The sequence below is a fragment of the Podarcis liolepis genome, assembly GCF_965112155.1.
Source record: "Podarcis liolepis genome assembly, chromosome: 15".
In the NCBI taxonomy this organism is placed as follows: Eukaryota; Metazoa; Chordata; class Lepidosauria; order Squamata; family Lacertidae; genus Podarcis; species Podarcis liolepis.
The window spans coordinates 517,728-535,443 of NC_139566.1; the positions used below are offsets into that span (position 1 = coordinate 517,728).

Below are 17,716 nucleotides of genomic sequence, written 5' to 3' on the forward strand. Positions count from 1 at the left end.
ACCACACCCACAGAAGAAGCATCTATTAAGGGAAAGGGTTCTTTCATGTTAACATATTGTAGCAGGGAAATAACATGCAAGAATGCCTGGGGGGTTGGGGACACCCCCCCCCACAAACCCAGGTATTTTAGTTTCATACAGCCTCCGTTAGGAGGAATTCACATTGAAAGGCAGGCCAATTTCCATGAGGATTTTCAAGAAATAAAATGGCAAATTGCTGCAAGGAAAGCAGAGAACTGAATTTAAGACTGAAGAAACTGAGAAGAGTGGAATGCACTGATCGTTTCCACCCATGCCAACTGCGGGGATGTGGGTCCTCGTAGGATGCCCAGGCCTGCCAACCCTTGCCCCCCTGCCTGCCGTGGGATTGAACCCTGAGGAAGGATCCCAGAAGCCTGCAGTTTAGCACCAGTTTGAGGGCACCAGGTTGGGGAAGGTTGGTCCACCCTGACCAGCAATGGCTCTCTGGGGTTCCAGACCAGCCCTAGCTGGAGATGCTGTTGGGGGTCAAACATGGAGCCTTCAGCTTCTTGTACCGCTGAGCTACACCCTTTGTTCTAAAAATAAGACGCTAGTCCTCATGGTTCTCCACAAAGGGATGATTTAAATAGGAAGATAGGAAGCATCCTTTGGTCTTTGGTTAGGGACAAAATCAAGGTAGTGGTTTCAGAGGATCAGCACTGGGAAATAGGAAGGTGATGCCTGGGAACACCGAAGCATGTGTGAATCACAGAATTGCAGAGCTGGAAGGGAACCCAGGGGTCATCTAGTCCAACCCCCTTCAGTGCAGGAATCTCAGCAGATCCTGAGGTGTGCCTCCCTGCCAGGTACTGGTTGGGCGCAGAGGAATAGTGGGAGGAACCAGCGGGATCACGGGGCATAATTAGCAAATGTTAATTCAGACTTCTTCTTTTCTCTCTCATTTCCTAATACAGTCAAACCTCGGTTCTCGAACGGCTCCGTTTCTGGATGCTTCAGCTCCCGAAAGCCGAAAACCAGGAAGTAAATGCTCTGGTTTACGAACGTTTTTCGGAACCCGAACGTCCGACGCAGCTTCTGTTTGAGTGCAAGAAGCTCCTGCGCCCAACCGGAAGTCGTACGGCCTTCTGGAGTGGATTACGTTTGACAACCGAGGTTTGACTGCAAAGGGGAACCAGAGCAAGGGGCGGACGAGAAGTGGGAGCACTGGGAAACGGCAGGAGGCGGCTGGATTTCCACACTTTGCTCAGGAAGCAGCTGCAGAGCCACTGGCTATTCACAGGAGCATGAAGACGGTGATGAGGGCAGGTGCCCAAACAGCTCTGGCAACGTGGAAGAAGAACAGGCCGGCCGCGAAAAGTCCTGCAAAGACAAAAAGGGGGAGATGTTCCCAATTAAATGGAGGCAGCGATGGCCACCAACCTGGATGGCTTTGAAAGAGTGTTATGTACTGAGTTAAAATAAAAAAATTCCTTCCAGTAGCACCTTAAAGACCAACTAAGTTAGTTCTTGGTATGAGCTTTCGTGTGCATGCACATTTCTTCAGATACACGAAATTTCATACCAAGAACTAACTTAGTTGGTCTTTAAGGTGCTACTGGAAGGAATTTTTTTATTTTGACTATGGCAGACCAACACGGCTACCTATCTGTAACATGTACTGAGTTGAACAGGATCCAAAAGGCAGCAGTCTGATTGGTCCTACAACAATAGGATCCAGAATGCAGCAGTCTGATTGGTCCACAGGAGCCACCCAATCCAGCTCCAGGTGGAAGGGAATCTGCAACCTGATTGGCCTACAGGAGAATCCCGGAATTAGCCAATCACGTGGGGCCCATTGTATAAATAATGTATATAAAGCAGACATTCTGGGGGAACTTCCATTCCTCCTCACCACTAAAGAGCATGAAGTCCACTCTCGATTCCGAGTATATTTCAAAGAGGATGGGACAAATTCAGGGAGGAGGAGGAGAGGGCTCTCGAGGGCTCCCAGCCACGATGGCTCTGCGATGCTTCTGAGTGGCAGTGGCTGGGAACCACAGGAGGGGAGAGAGTTGCTCTCGCACTCAGATCCCGCTTGTGGGTTTTGCACAGGCATCTGGCTGACCACTGTGAGAAGAGGAGGCTGGACTAGATGGAGAAGCCACAACAGAAGGAGCAGGTGGAGGCGCAAAGGAATATCAGACTTGGAAACACCTGTCTCACTGGATCAGATTCATCCATTTTGCTGAATTAATTGGCTTTGGGGGGAAATGTGCAATTAATCATCACTGTTTTGTACAGTGGTACCTTGGGTTAAGTACTTAATTCATTCTGGAGGTCCGTTCTTAACCTGAAACTGATCTTAACCTGAGGTACCACTTTAGCTAATGGGGCCTCCCGCTGCCGCTGCACGATTTCTGTTCTCATTCTGAAGCAAAGTTCTTAACCTGAGGTAATATTTCTGGGTTAGCGGAGTCTGTAACCTGAAGCGTCTGTAACCCGAGGTACCACTGTATTGCGTTATTATCCTCCTTAGTGGGTTGGGCAACTTTCAAGATGACCCGGAAACTACAACTAACCCAGAATGCGGCAGCTGGACTGGTGACTGGGAGCAGCCCCCAAGACCACATAACACTGGTCTTGAAAGACCTGCATTGGCTCCCAGCACGTTTCCAAGCACAATTCAAAGTGTTGGTGCTGACCTTGAAAGCCCTAAACAGCCTCAAAGGCCAAGTATACCTGAAGGAGTGTCTCCATCCCCATCGTTCAGCCCGGACACTGAAGTCCAGCTCCGAGGGCCTTTTGGCAGTTCCCTCCCTGCGAGAAGTCAAGTTACAGGGAACCAGGCAGAGGGCCTTCTCGGTGGTGGCGCCCGCCCTGTGGAACGCCCTCCCACCAGATGTCAAGGAAATAAGCAACTATCTGACGTTTAGAAGGCAGATAGGGCTGAAGGCAGCCCTGTTTAGGGAACTTTTTAATGACGGAGGTTTTAATGTATTTTTAATCTCTTGTTGGAAGCCCTACAGAGTGGGCAGGGTATAAGTAATCTATTATTATTATATATTATTTGGGGGTGGGATGGGGGAGCACAACACCCCCAAAAGGACCATCTCAGTCTTATCCCCCACCCAATTGCCCATTGAGCTTCAGAGGGTAGAGGGATGGCAATCAGGAAAAGCACCCCCCCCCGGAGAATTCAACTCAGAGGACGTGTGAGAAAAGGCTCTTCATCCAGGTACCCACATCCCAACCCGTAAATACTTTCCCAGGGAGATGTGGCCACCTATGGCTTTCAGAATGAGCTGGTTCTAAATGAAATGAATAAATTAAAATAAAGCTCGCAGAAGCCCCCAGACGCCACATACATGCTTGCTTGGCATGGCAGATATAATTACCTTTTTGCTTTCTCTCTCCAACAGCCTCCCCGTGTTCCAGGGGTTAGGCAAATAATGACTTAAATGACTTCAAAAAGAATGGATGAATACCAAATAATGAATTGCAATGCATAATGCAGGGGAACGGCTAAAAGCGTTCTGGAGAGGGAACATTTGCTCCGGCGCACTTCAGAAATGACGCCATCGTCTCAGCCCAGCTGACAAATGCGCTATTCTCCAAAAAGGGGAAATAATAATGTAAATTTGGCAAGCTTGATTATTTCAAATATTTGCTGCGTAGTTTGGATTCCAGATGCTCCAACAGGATAGGATTGTTGTTCTTATTATTTTGATGAGATGTGGAAATCTCAAAAATATTTCTGGCCATTGATAGTGTCAGGGGTTTAGGAGCAGAAGCACGGGCAAGGGAGGAAACAGAGAGCGAAGGGGAGGAGGCAGAAGAAAAGATGAGTGACGACGACGACCCGAGATCTCCTAGTCTTTCCAGTGAATCAGAGGATTCACAGAAAGGAGCACCAGTGGCGAGGGCAAGGGGGGAGTCTAGGGGGGGCACCCCAGGAAGACAGAGCCAGAGAGGACTCAGGGGGGAGCAGCTGGAAATCGGGACCAGCGTCACCGCCAGGAAGCAGGGAAGAGGAAGGGAGCCAGGGGGGAAGCGCTGGCAGCTCACCACAGGAGGGAGGACATGAGTCAGGAGTGGCCACACCTCCACAGGAGGGAGGACATGAGTCGGGGATGGCCACACCTCCATCGGGGAGCGAAGAAACGGTTGAGAGGAAAGTGGAAGGTTGGGCGCGCGCGCCAAGTTCAAATGCAGAGGAAGGCGGCGCAGTAAGCAGCCCCGAAAGAGAGCCAGGTCCTAAAGCCCGGCGCAAGGAGGCAGGAGGGTCTGGGTCAGCGTCAGAAGAATCCCGGAAGGAAGAAGCCCCGGGGGGTAGAGGGACCCAGAGGAGGACAGTCAGGAGGAAAAGGTGGAGCAAGGCTAGGATATTAAGTTGGTGCACACAGGGCGGAGACTCAGACGGAGCTTCGCCGACCTAGCTACTAGGCGTAGAGTTGCGCGCAGCAGCGTGAGAATGGAAACTGTAATTCAATAAAGACTTTTACTTAATGACCGCTGGCTAGCGTGATCCTCTGTGAGCTAGGATCTTCAAGCAGCTCTGACAGATAGTCTCTTTAGCTTGTCTGCATATCAGCTCATCTGGAAGTGCAGTCCAGGCTGTGATTTGTAACTTGAATTGCACCAGTCCTCCGCTCCTGGGCTAAACAGCTTCAAGTTATAATGCAAGCGACCCCAATTTCTCCACCCTCACCTCTTAGGGATGTTGCAGGAATTTATGTATAGGTTGGGGGGGTTGCCCCTCCAGCAGATCTCATGCACATGAGCCCACTACCAAAACCAGCACAATTCACAGTTTCTTCCTATCCATTCAAAGGGCCTTTGTTTCACAATACCAAATGTAAGAATTCACTGATCGATGTATCTCTGTACTGACTCACTGGGAAAACTTCAGAAATTCCTATAGACCTGTGAGCTCAGCTCCTCAGCAGCCCCTCTGCCTGAGGGATAATCCCTTGCATCCTGATACCTGAGTGCCAGACAGGTAGCCATTCCAGAAAGAGCAAACCCAGATGAAGACAAAAGGGTGGGATGAACTGGGCTGGGAAACAGGGAAATGTAAAGATCTTTTTTTTTGTTCCACTTGATGGGTGTTTGGTGGAGGGCAAGGGGAACCATGGGGCAGGGTCCAGGATGCTCAGATTACGGCCACCAGACCTCCCCTTTCATGATGTAACCGTGATGTATGAGTGATGTAGTTTGGGGGGGGGGTGTAACATGGGGATGAGCAGCCAATAAAAGTTTGGGTTCTCTTTTGTTGGGGGCTTCCATCTTGTTCCACCTGGTGGCAGGTGGGAGTCCTGTCGCGACAGTCTTCAATCAAGACCAAGCCTACTGGCTGCTGTTTTGCTCTGGGATTCCTGGCTGGTCTCCTTGTTTTTGGTCCAAGGGAGCCCCCAGATTTCTCCCTTAACAGGGATGATGGAAGTTGTAGTACAACAATATTCTGGGGGAGTCAAGGGGTGCCCATCAGAGAGAGGAGGTGCATAAGAATCAGGATCAGGCCAATGGCCCATCTAGCCCGCTATCCTACAGAAACCCACACGCAGGATCCGGGCGTCAGAGCCACTCTCCCCTCCGGTAGTTTCCCCCAACAGGTGTTCAACTGCTTCCGCCGGTGGACGCAGAGCAGATTCATGGTGGCTGGCAGCCCTCTCCCCTCCCCTGATAGCCCCCTCCTCCATTAATTTGTCCAATCCTCCTTTACAGGTTGGTGGGCCTTCCTGCCTCCTGTGGCAGAGAGTTCCACTGTTTAACTGTCACTGAAATTCTACCCAGGATTGATCCAGAGCAGATTCCAATGCATAGTTAACAGAGTAACAACTTAGCAGTGTATCTGAAGAAGTGTGCATGCACACGAAAGCTCATACCAAGAACTAACTTAGTTGGTCTTTAAGGTGCTACTGGAAGGAATTTTTTATTTTAACTTAAACACTGTTACAGTTACGGGGGGGGTGCACATCTTTAAAGTTAAATGTTACAAATATTATGCCTGAATGTATCCTTTCAACTTGACAGCTCAGGGAAGTTACCTAGCTTTAAAAAGAATATAAAATCAACTCCTTTGCCAGTTTCCTCCATTCCCAAGCTATTTTCCCCTTGAAAAGGGAGTCCAGGAAGTTCCCAGAGGTGACAATTGCTGGGCTCATTGTTAGCCAAAGGAAGCCAAATCTCATCCCCTGACTCGCCTCAGGCTCCAGACATGCAAAGGAACTCCTATTGTACTTTTGGGTGGTGGGTGCTTAAAACATATTTGTCTATGCTCATCTTATACCTGAGTCTTGCCCTGCCATGTCTGCTTATGCTAATCTTGTACCAAGGACTTGTCTGGACATGTTTGCCAAGGTTAACCCCTCCCCTTTGAACTGTATTCTGGGATGTGGTGGGAGAGTTTTAAAAGTCCTTGTCACCCCATCCTCGGGGTTCAACTTTCCTCTTTGAACCTGTTGCGCACTAAACTTTGGTCTACAGCTATTTGCTCCGGTTGGCTGGACTCCTTCCTTTCTTCCGCAGGGACCCGCGGACTCTGCCCAAGGAGCTGGGGGACTGAGCAGCCTCACACCTAGATTTTTCCACAACAAACACATTGCGGGATTCCCCCAAAATAGATCAGAGGCAATTCAAATTTCATCCAGCAGAGCTTTACTGCTACTGAAGGCAAATGAGCATAATGGTCACAAATCCAATACAGTGGTACCTTGGGTTACATATGCTTCAGGTTACATACGCTTCAGGTCACAGACTCTGCTAACCCAGAAATAGTGCTTCAGGTTAAGAACTTTGCTTCAGGATAAGAACAGAAATCGTGCTCCGGCGGTGTGGCAGCAGCAGGAGGCCCCATTAGCTAAAGTGGTGCTTCAGGTTAAGTACAGTTTCAGGTTAAGAACATACCTCCGGAACGAATTAAGTACTTAACCCGAAATAACCACTGTACAGTCATACCTCGGGTTACAGACACTTCGGTTTGCGTGATTTTGGGTTGTGCACCGTGCCAAACCCAGAAGTACCAGAACGGGTTACTTCCGGGTTTCGGCGCTTGCGCATGTGCTGAATCGTGACCCGCACATGTGCAGATGCGGTGCGGCGGGTTGCGGATGCTGTGGGTTGCAAACGTGCCTCCCGCACGGATCACGTTTGCAACTCGAGTGTCCACTGTACATTCAGGATTGGCACTGCCCTTAAGAAATCCAGTTGCAGCAGGTTTAACTTAAGCTTACAGTAACTTATAATAAGACTAAACCTTAACGCTTTGTTCAGAACACCAGAAGGAAAGAGAGACAGAAAGTGAAGCCCAGGCTCCTTCTGGCCTTAATATTATAATCAGCATGACCTTGGCAGAAAGAGATAAGAGAACCAGTCTAAGTCAGCTGTACTCAGCTTCTCTGAAGGAATAACCCAAACCTCATGAACCTTCTGCAAAGCTTCTTTCACACAGAGAAGCTTCCAGAACCCTCTTGAATGAATTAGAATAGAATAGGAAAGATCAGGGCATCAGATCAATACTTTTTGCACTAAGAAATGCAAACTGACATTAACAGTGCGCTGCTTGAAAAAGTCCTTCCTTTTATCTGTCCTAAATCTTCCAACGTCCAGCCTCATCAGACGCCCATCAACTATGAGAGAGGGATAAAAGCTTTTCTCTACCACTTTCTCAAGGCTGTGCCTCGTTTTATTCACCTCCCCTTTTCTCTAATCTAAAAAGCCCCAAACGCTGCGACCATTGCTCCATCCCGGTGACCCTTCCGCTTGTCCTTATCTGAACCTTCCCCAATTCTGCAACATCCTTTCGGAGGTGACCTCCTGTCCTTTCTATCACAAGCTACGGTCTCAAATGGATTACCCCTTAAAAACTGGGTACATCACGCTGCCCAACTGATGGGCAAATAGGACCTCTCAGTGACCGAGATCAAAGAACCTCCCTTATATTCCCAGAAAAATATTTTCAAACGAACCATAAGGGCAGTGGCAACTAAAAACAACCTAAACTCTATGTACACATCCACATGCACCCTGAAATATACTCAGAGCCCAGAGTGGATTTCATGCTCTTTATTCGGCTCATAGTGGTGAGGAGGAATGGAATTTCCCCCAGAATGTCTACTTTAAATACATTATTTACACAATGGGCCCCATGTGATTGGCTAATTCCGGGATTCTCCTGTAGGCCAATCAGGTTGCGGATTCATTTCCACCTGGAACTGGATTGGGTGGCTCCTGTGGACCAATCAGACTGCTGCATTCTGGATTCTATTGTTCTAGGACCAATCAGACTGCTGCATTTTGGATCCTATTTAACTCAGTACATAACACACCCCATTATATTTTAAACTTAGAGAGGCCTATGAGCATACATCTTATTTTAATGAACTGACTTTTGTGCAACTTCCGAAAGCTATTACAGAGTTACGATTAAATACAATAAACTCTGCTTATAGAAATGGGAGACACAGAGGCAGACCAACAAACGAACGTGTTTGCATTGGGGGGGGGGGTCCTGAGGACCTTATGCATTCTATCTTTTGTTGCCTCTTATATAATGAAGCAAGAGAACGATTTTTAGCACCTATAATGACAAGGTCCCCTGGCCAGAACCCCTCTGACATGATTTTATATCTCCTCGCAGACACAGGTAAGTATGTGACCTGGCGTGCAGCACTCTTTGCAACTGCCGCTAGGAAAATTAGAGCAAATTATATAGCCAAGGTAGCCACCAACTGTAAAGGAGATGAATTTATTTGACCCTATCTACATCAAGCTGTATTCTATCTTTATCACCAAACTCCGAATATGATTGCACATTGTATTAATTAACATTATTTTTTAATCTATTAGTGGCCATGTGGTGATTTTAGTCTATACATTTTTATTGTTTAATGTCTTAACCTGTATATTAAGGTACTTTTATAGCTCTGTTTAGAGTAGGTAATGTCTTGATAAGAGAAATGTTTTAAGTTTTTTGCATTAATCCAGCATATTTTCTTTTAGTTGTTGAATGATCCTGTGTACATTGCGGCAGCCTTTGGCTATGTGCAATAAAACTGACTGACCGACCACAGGCTACGGTGCCCGTCTTTGGTCTTCTGAACCACTGCAATATTGAGTGGCAGGAAGTGATGGCAACGGGCGGGAAATAAATCAAAATATTACTCACCTGCAGCTGCAGATTTAGGGCACGAATCATAGGGCACGACCTTCCAAGCTTTCTGGGTCCCCAAGGCCTGCGCGGAGCAGGTGTAAGAATCCCCACTGTTCTTGGCGTTCAAGGTGAGGTGCAGCCTGGCGTTGCCAGAAGCCGTGTCCCCTGTTTTTGTATTCTTCCAGGAGTAAGTCACCCGAACTTTGGCTCCAGCTCCAGCCTCACACAGCAAATTGAGCTTGCAGGAGCTGTTGGCAAGTCTTTCTCCCGTGGTGTTGATGTCTGAAATGGGAGGGAGGGAGGGGGTGGGCAAGAGGGAGGACAGGGTCAAGAAATCGCAGCCATCTTCCACTCTGGGAAGGTGCAGCCACCTTGCAACCTGCCGTCCCAGAGGGCAGGGCACAAACCAACAGATTCAAATCTCAAGAAAGGAGATCGAGACTAAACATTGGGAAGTTCCTGGTGTGAAGAGCAGCTTGACTGTGGAACAGACTCCCCGGGAAGGTGGCGGATGGAGAGACAGGTCGTGGCCGGATCCAGCGTGGGCTCTGCCAAGGTTTGGCAAAAACAATAACGCTAGAAAAATGCCACCTGTGCTGCTGATAGAAGTAGTACGACTCGTGCAATACGTTGGCGGCTAATATACACACAATAATTACCAAAATGGTTATGCATTCTTTCTCAATCTTCTGAGAAAAATACAAGACCTTATGCAAAGCCACAGAGACTTGCGAACTACCCAGCCTAAGATGAACTTATAATGTCTGATTTCAATAGATTTTTCAAGTGCTTAGCTCAGTCTTTTGTTTTCTTTATCTTCACAATACCGAGAGATGCCAGTGAAGCTGTAGATAGATGTTAACGAAGTTGCAGACATTAACATCTATCTACAACTTCACTAGCATCTCTCAGTATTGTGAACAACACCGAACTTACCTTTTCTTGGTATCTTCATGAACTTACCTAAAAAGATAAAGAAAACAAAAGACTGAGCTAAGCACTTGAAAAATCTATTGAAATCAGACATTATAAGTTCATCTTAGGTACCGCTCTGGCAGGAAGGTAAACGGCGTTTCCGTGCGCTGCTCTGGTTCGGCTTAGTCCTGCTGGCCACATGACCCGGAAGCTGTACGCCGGCTCCCTCGGCCAATAAAGCGAGATGAGAGTCGCAACCCCAGAGTCAACCACGACTGGGCCTAATGGTCAGGGGTCCCTTTAAAAGGGGAATTTACCAGGAAAAACAAAACACCAGGAATTTACCAGGATGAACAGAAATTCAAATGAATCTACCAGCTAGCTTCCTGCTATATAGTGGGGAATGTACTGTGCTACTGACTGACTAGTGTGAGTGAGGAAGGATAATATAGAACCAATATATCCTCTCCTGCTCTCCACAGCATTCTCACAAGTCCTGGGTCTGGAAAGGGTGAAGACACCTCACTGAGAGTGGTCACTCAACACTTTTCAACATTTCAGGCAGGAGTCCTTTCCCCCAAGATGCCATGGAGGAGGGAACCTGGGGCCGTCTGGACGTGAAGTGCCTGCTCTACCACTGAACTGCAGCCTGACAACCAGGATGTTTTGCACCCTTTTCCTTTGCCAGGGTTATGTACGTTCTTGCCAAGCAAGCAGTCAGTTGCCTGCCCTCACTTTGCTTCAAAGTTTGACGGTTGCATCTAGCAAATAAGATCTGCTGAAGAAGGATAATTTTAGCTGCTGTTGCAACATTTAAAACTAAAAGCAGCAGCTTCTTCCCTTCTCGAGTTTGGTGTAACTTCTCGGTTGAGGAACTGACAATTTCTTGGAAAACTCCTGAACTTAGTAGCTGCCAGACACGGCTTTGATTAGTCACAGAATCGTAGAGTTTCCAAGGGTCACGTAGTCTAACTTCCTGCAGTGCAGCGATCGCTGCTAAAGCATCCTTGCCAGACGGAGAGCCTGTTAGGATCCCTGCTCCGTGATTGCAGTCATGGGATTGTTGTCTTTCACATGACGGTGTATGTTTTGACTCCACCGAGTGGGACGTGATGGAGACAGGATGTTTGTGTTCCTGTGTTCCGTGAAGTGGGACTATTGTCCTTTGTTCTTTTTCTCTTTGCTGTCTGATGCTAGAGAGAGAGGGAGCCGTGTTGCAGTGCTCCGTGTGTGTTTATATGCAAATAAAGTAGATTAGCCAAAATGCTGAGTTGCTGAGGTCTGTTATGCGAAATGCACAAACTCTGCGGATCCCAAAGTGTGCCGATGTCAGTGATGTTTGGGCTGAAGAAAGCTTTTGAAGCTCCCGAACGAATGAGCAGGAGGGAGAGAACATGCCAGTCGGGCATTCTTCTTTGAGCTGATAGCAGCCTGTGCCCTTTTACTATTAAGTTCAAATTCTCTGCCTTGAGCTAAGGCCACAGCCCTACCATACATTTATGAACCTATCTGCTTTAGTATTTTAACTTTTGTATGTTTTAAAGTATTGCTGTGATTTTTCCTTGATTTTCTTGTCATTTTTAAAAAAATAATCAAGTGGTGTACATATGAAATAACAAAATAAATAAATACATCTATAACTCGTACAAAGTGCACAACTTCCCACTCCAAGAATCCTGGGAACCGTAGTTTATTCAGTGTAGTTCTCTGGGTGGGGAACTGGGGTTCCCAGGATTCTTGGGGGCGGGTGCTTCAAATGCGCATGGGAGGCACTTGAATTTGCAGTTCTTAGAAGTTACTTACGGAAGACGAAGAGCGTGTAGCGGTTCAGTGTCTTGGAGCCTTCCTGGGTGAACATCGAAATGTCATAGCCTCCTCCGTCTTCCAAGGTGAGGTTATGGATTTGGAAGGCAGGTTCCTCCTCCAGGAAAGACACCCTTTCGGAATACCTCGGGTCTAGGACCGTGATGGGCTTCCCTTGCTCCCACATAGCGGCGGCCTTGCTGGGTGGGCCGGCAGACCTCAATATGAGACCCGAGAAAATGGTCCCTTTTGGAATCACAACAGGAAGACTGACCAAGTCCCCCACAGCTTTGGGGCCTAATTCAGCGTGGGTCGCTGCAGGACTGTCTGCGCCTTGGAGAGGAGAGAGAGAAGAGGGAAGAAAGTGAATTTGGAGAGGATGAGATTCACGCGCCATCAACAGGAACCAGGTTGAGACATTGACCAGAGTGTTTCAGCAACCTGGGTTTTTTTGGGGGGGCAGTGGGGGTCGGACGTTAGACAGGCTTGCAAAGCAACTGAGGGAGGAGGCACGTGAGCTGATAAGCCGTTTCAAAATGGGGAGGAGTTAGGGGGGAACCTAGGGGGCACAGCCAAGTCCCCCATCTCCTCACACCCCTTTCATAGAATGGTTGAATCATAAGGGCTATGAGGGTCTTCTGGTCCAAATCCCAGCAATGCAGGAATCACATCTAAAGCATCCAGGTGATGACAGACGGCTGTCCATCCTCTGCTTAGAAACCTCCAAGGAAGGAGAGCTCAATGAGGGAATTTGTTCCACTGTTGGACAGCTCCTGCCCTCAGCAAATTCTTCCTAATGCTTAATTGGAGTCTCCTGCCTTGCTATTTGAATCTCTTGGTTTGGGTCCTGCCTTCTGGAGAGAACAAGCCCGCTCTGATTTCCGTGGGGCAGCCCTTGAGATATTTGGAGACGGGCCCATCTTACCCATTGAGGCTAGTGGCGCGGGACACCAGGACGCGAAGTTCTGGAGGGCGCCAGGCGAGAGTCCGGGGAACATGGGACGCAGGTGGCGCTGTGGGTTAAACCACAGAGCCTAGGACTTGCTGATCAGAAGGCTGGTGGTTCGAATCCCTGCAATGACGGGGTGAGCTCCCGTTGCTCGGTCCCTGCTGCTGCCAACCTAGCAGTTCGAAAGCACCTCAAAGTGCAAGTAGATAAATAGGTACCACTCTGGCGGGAAGGTAAACGGCATTTCCGTGCGCTGCTCTGGTTCGCAAGAAGCGGCTTAGTCATGCTGGCCACATGACTGGAAGCTGTACGCCGGCTCCCTCGGCCAATAAAGCCAGATGAGCACCGCAACCCCAGAGTCGGTCACGACTGGACCTAAAGGTCAGAGGTCCCTATACCTTTAACCTGCAATCCTGCACACAGGCAGGGCTCTCATAAATGGAGGATAGTGTGAGGATATTCCGTTCCACCTTCAGAACAGACGTGTGGAATTGTTGCATGTCACATGTCTGTTTACACTCCAGCACAGCTTGCTGGGAACTTCTGTATGTGTATAGCTTTTGTTTTTGCTGTCTTGCTTGTACACCAAGGAGATTGGACATGTTTTCCTTTTGTCCTGCTGCATGCTGAATAAACTGTTTGCAAATATGCTCACACAACTTCTGCCACTTCTGTTGTGCAATGTTTACTCTGCTGAGTAGCCTGCCCCAGCTTCTGAAGCTCAGGTCGCTGATGCTGCACCAAGGACTGGAGATCGTCTGGAGCCAGCTGGGGTCCTGCCAATTGCCCCCCTTTCCTTGGCTGCATGCCAACAGAGAGCATCAACGGCTCCTAGTCTCCTCCTCCCCCTGTTGGAGGCAGTATACCTGGGAATATCATCTGCTGGGAATTGCAAGGGGGTTGCTGCAGTTACGCTTCTGGGCTTCCCAGTTTGGGGCTTCTGGCTGGACACTGTGAGAACCAGATGCGCCTCCTTTGGCCTGATCCAGAAGCCAACCTCTTCTGGCCCCAGGCCCAGAAGCAGTCTCTCTAGAGTCCTAGGCAGTGCTTCCCCCGCCCTAAAAAAAAGTTTAGGGGTGCTCTCATTTTGATTCAAGAAAATCACCCTTTTAAAGTTCAAGTCAGGAAAAATAAATACAATAAATGGACAAAAGCACAAAGATTCCCAAAATGTTTAGGGGTACGTGTACCCCTGGGTACCCCCAGAAAAAGCACTGGTCCCAGGTTCCAAGAGGTGGGACTCGCAGGTCCTGGTGCCGCTGACGCTGGGATGTTCTGTTGTTCACATCTGCCTGACACCCACAGAGGATCCTTCGTGTTGTTGTCTCCCACCATCCGGTCAAGTTATGCTTCTCTCGAAATGCCACTAGCTGACACAATACTTCTTGAGCAATTAATGGGGATGACCTTGCTTGTTTTACAGGCACACACCCAAACCCCATTGCCAAATCTTTCCAGATCAGTTCCTCTTACTCCTAAAAACAACCATGAGGAACATCTCCTCAGAATCCAGGTTGAATCCAGAGCCCAGAAGCTGGATCAGGCCCAAGGGGGCCCATCAAAGCAGGCCTCCTGTTCTCACGGTGGCCTTGCAAAAGCCCTTAAGACCTAGAAATCTTGATAGACTGCCTCTGGACCTGGAGGTTCCACCAGGACCTAAGAAGGGTCCCAGCCAGTGCAGCCTTCTTGCTTTGCAGTGGCCAAATGCCACTCAGAACCAATAATAATAATAATAATAATAATAATAATAATAATAATAATAATAATTTATTTTTAGGGCTTTCCACAGGACAGGCACCACCATCAAGGAGGCCCTCTGCCTGGTTCCCTGTAACTTGGCTTCTCACAGCCAGGGAACCGCCAGAAGCACAATTCAAAGTGTTGGTGCTGACCTTGAAAGCCCTAAAAGGCCTCAGTCCAGGAGACCTGAAGGAGCATCTCCACCCCCATTGTCTGCCCAGACACTGAGGTCCAGATCCGAGGGCCTTCTGGTGGTTCTCTCAGTGCAAGAAGTGAGGTTACAGGGAACCAGACAGAGGGCCTTCTCGGTGGTGGCGCCCGCCCTGTGGAACGCCCTCCCACCAGATGTCAAAGAGAAAAACAACTACCTGACATTCAGAAGACATCTGAAGGCAGCCCTGTTTAGGGAAGCTTTTAATGTTTAATAGACTATTGTATTTTAATATTCTGTTGGAAGCCACCCAGAGTGGCTGGGGAAACCCAGCCAGATGGGCAGGGTATAAATAAAAAATCATCATCATCATCATCATCATGATAACACAGTGGGCACGAGCATCGTAAGGCCAGAACCCCAATTTGCAGCTTTTCCATCAGGCTACAGGCAAAGGCGAGAGATGAGACCTTGGGGAACCAGCAATCCTGGTTCTCCTCCCGCCCCCAAAATCTCCCCTTTCTAGTCTGCTGCTACAACAATTCTCTGGGGCTGTTTGCATAGCAGGGTGATTTGCAGTGACAAAGGGACCCCAGCCCCTTCTGGACTCACAAGCCCACCTAATTCCACCTCTGGGCACAGGTTCTGTGATTTTTGCATTGCAAGGGTTGGACTGGGTGGCCCGTCGGGTCTTGTCCATCTCTACAGTTCTATGAGTCTACGGAACGTGCGCTTAAAAACCAAAACCAAAAGCCAACAACTCATTGCGCCCTTCAGCACCCCATAATAACCAGATATTTATTTTCAACGCTTCTGAGAAAATGTCCCGCCCATGATTCCGTGGTTGCAGTTAACCAGCCACGATTTCGTCCTTTTTGTTAAGTGCTCGTCAGAAGGGGTTTGGGGTTTTTTGTTTTTTGGACACCTTGAGCTCTTTAGAGAATAGGTGAGATACAAATGGGATATCATAGTTCCCCCTCACCCAGCAAATACACCTTTAAAAGGAAATTGCCTTTTTCCTGGTAGTAGAATGAACAAATGCCCATTGGGAAGACGGATAAGCACCCTGTAAGCAAATCTGCCTGAAGCTCATTGTCAAATAACCTCTCTGAAAACAACCTGGAAAATTTCCACAATAAAGACCGGATATTGTCTAACATCTCTGTGAGCAACTGGGGATAAATGTGGAATAAGCAGGGAGCCCTATTCCTCCACACACATTGCTTCCTCGTGCAAGAAGAGGCAAGGGCATTGCATTATGGCACACACACACAGAGAGAGGGAGTTGAACTGAGAGTCACCGGGATTTTACTCACTTGTAGCTTGGAAGGTGAAGACGAGGAGGAGGAAGGCAACAGCTGGATCCATGTTGGTGTCACGGTGGAGAGATCAGCCCCAAGGAAAACGTGTGAGGAGCCTGGACAGCTCAGCCCCAGGGACACCAGCTTCTCCTTCCCTTTTCTGCAACTTGGCCAAGCCAAGGCGGGGGAGAGGCTTCCTCCCACCCGCCCTTCTTGTAGGCTTGGCCGTCGGATGACACCCAGAGTGGACCCTGGGGACATGTGACCAGGCCCCATGTACACAGGAGCCAGAGACCTCCCTCTGGGTTTAGGAGACACACACACACACACACACACACAGGAGGAACGTCCTTGCCATTTCTGCTTGAGGAAGGAGGACTGGGTGTGCAAGCTTTGGGATCCACTAGGACGGTGGGAGAAAAAAGGCCTTCTTGGGGGGGGTTTAATGCTGTTGAAGGGGCCATTAGAATATTGTTCTCTATATGATTGCCCCCCCCCAAAAAAAAACCTGTTTAAGGCATTTTCTCCTCTCTCATATGTTATCCCAAAGGGGGGGGGGGGAGGTTTTGAAGGTTTTTCACCAGCCAGAAGAACAAGGCTTTTCCTTGCTGAGATGTTACAGTGAACATAGGCCTATCTCAGGAATGTTTGGCTTGGGCAAGTAAAAGATAAAGAGCAAGGTTGAATAGGTTGAATGGATGTTATTGTAACCCCAGAGGGAGGGACTGGACATACGTGAAACAAGGAATTCCAAATATGGAGAAACGAAAGCTAAATTCTACACCATTTCCCGTAAATCACGTTTTCTTGTAAATCAGATGATAGACCGTCACAGGGGATATAAAAAGGGGTGGCAAGCCCAGAGAGGGCGGGCAGGCAATGAATTTTACCTTGTCTGTACCATTATTTTGTCATGATAAAATAAAAATGATTTTACTGCTGTCAAATTGACTTTTTGAAGCGAATTCTGATACTCCGAAGGGAAGGAACTAAGAAAAGGTCTTCCACTGTGAGCCCCTCCGTCATAAGGGCAGGTTATATACAGTGGGCACTTGGGTTGCAAACACGATCCGTGCGGGAGGCATGTTCGCAACCCCCAGCGCAGCATCTACGCACATGCGGCTTGCGATTCAGTGCTCCTGCGCATGTGCAAAGTGCGATTTAGTTTCTGCGCATGCGCGAGCTCCAAACCCCGGAAGTAACCCATTCCGTGCAACTTGAAGCGTCTGTAACCCAAGGCATGACTGTACTGTACTGTATATGTGTAAACAGATCATCTATCACAAAGACTCCACAATATCTGTGGTACTTCAGTCCAACGAAACCAAACTCTGGGTAAGCGCTTGAAATCTTGCTTTGCTCTGAGATTGGGGTGCCAGGCAACATTATGCTTCTGTTTATGACATATAACCGATGAGTCCATTCCACTCGAGTCTGGTGCCCTGGAGTAAAGTCTATAATGTGCTGGTTCAAATATCTATAGAATCACGCTGGAGAGACCTGTCAGGAGTAAGCATGGACCAATGGTACCAAATAGTATGGGAAACAGCCCTACTAGAAAAACTAACCAACAAACTGAAACTGAAACGGGGACAAATGGAAGAAGACACCTTCACCCCGTTATGGCTCCCCTTTATCATACCCACAGCCCAACAAGAAAACGAGAAAAATCCACCAACAGCATACAAATCAATATGGCTATCCTGATCCAAAACACCCTCCCACCCCACGCACACATGAAAACA

The 17,716-nt window shown here is 48.3% G+C and overlaps 2 protein-coding genes across 3 annotated transcripts in view; one reads left to right on the forward strand and one right to left on the reverse strand.

The window, feature by feature from the left end:
* Positions 1 to 17,716, forward strand: part of LOC310694203 (uncharacterized protein) — a 246,994-nt gene that overhangs the window by 209,969 nt on the left and 19,309 nt on the right. The gene's annotated exons all lie outside the window — the stretch shown is intronic.
* LOC310694287 (T-lymphocyte surface antigen Ly-9-like) lies at positions 26 to 16,208 on the reverse strand. The gene is made up of 4 exons (XM_083477399.1): positions 15,987 to 16,208; positions 11,831 to 12,163; positions 9,128 to 9,394; positions 26 to 1,341 (listed from the first exon to the last, which is right to left on the reverse strand). Exons 1-4 carry the CDS (start codon positions 16,036 to 16,038, stop codon positions 1,256 to 1,258), a joined length of 738 nt encoding a protein of 245 aa, XP_083333525.1. The 5' UTR covers positions 16,039 to 16,208; the 3' UTR covers positions 26 to 1,255.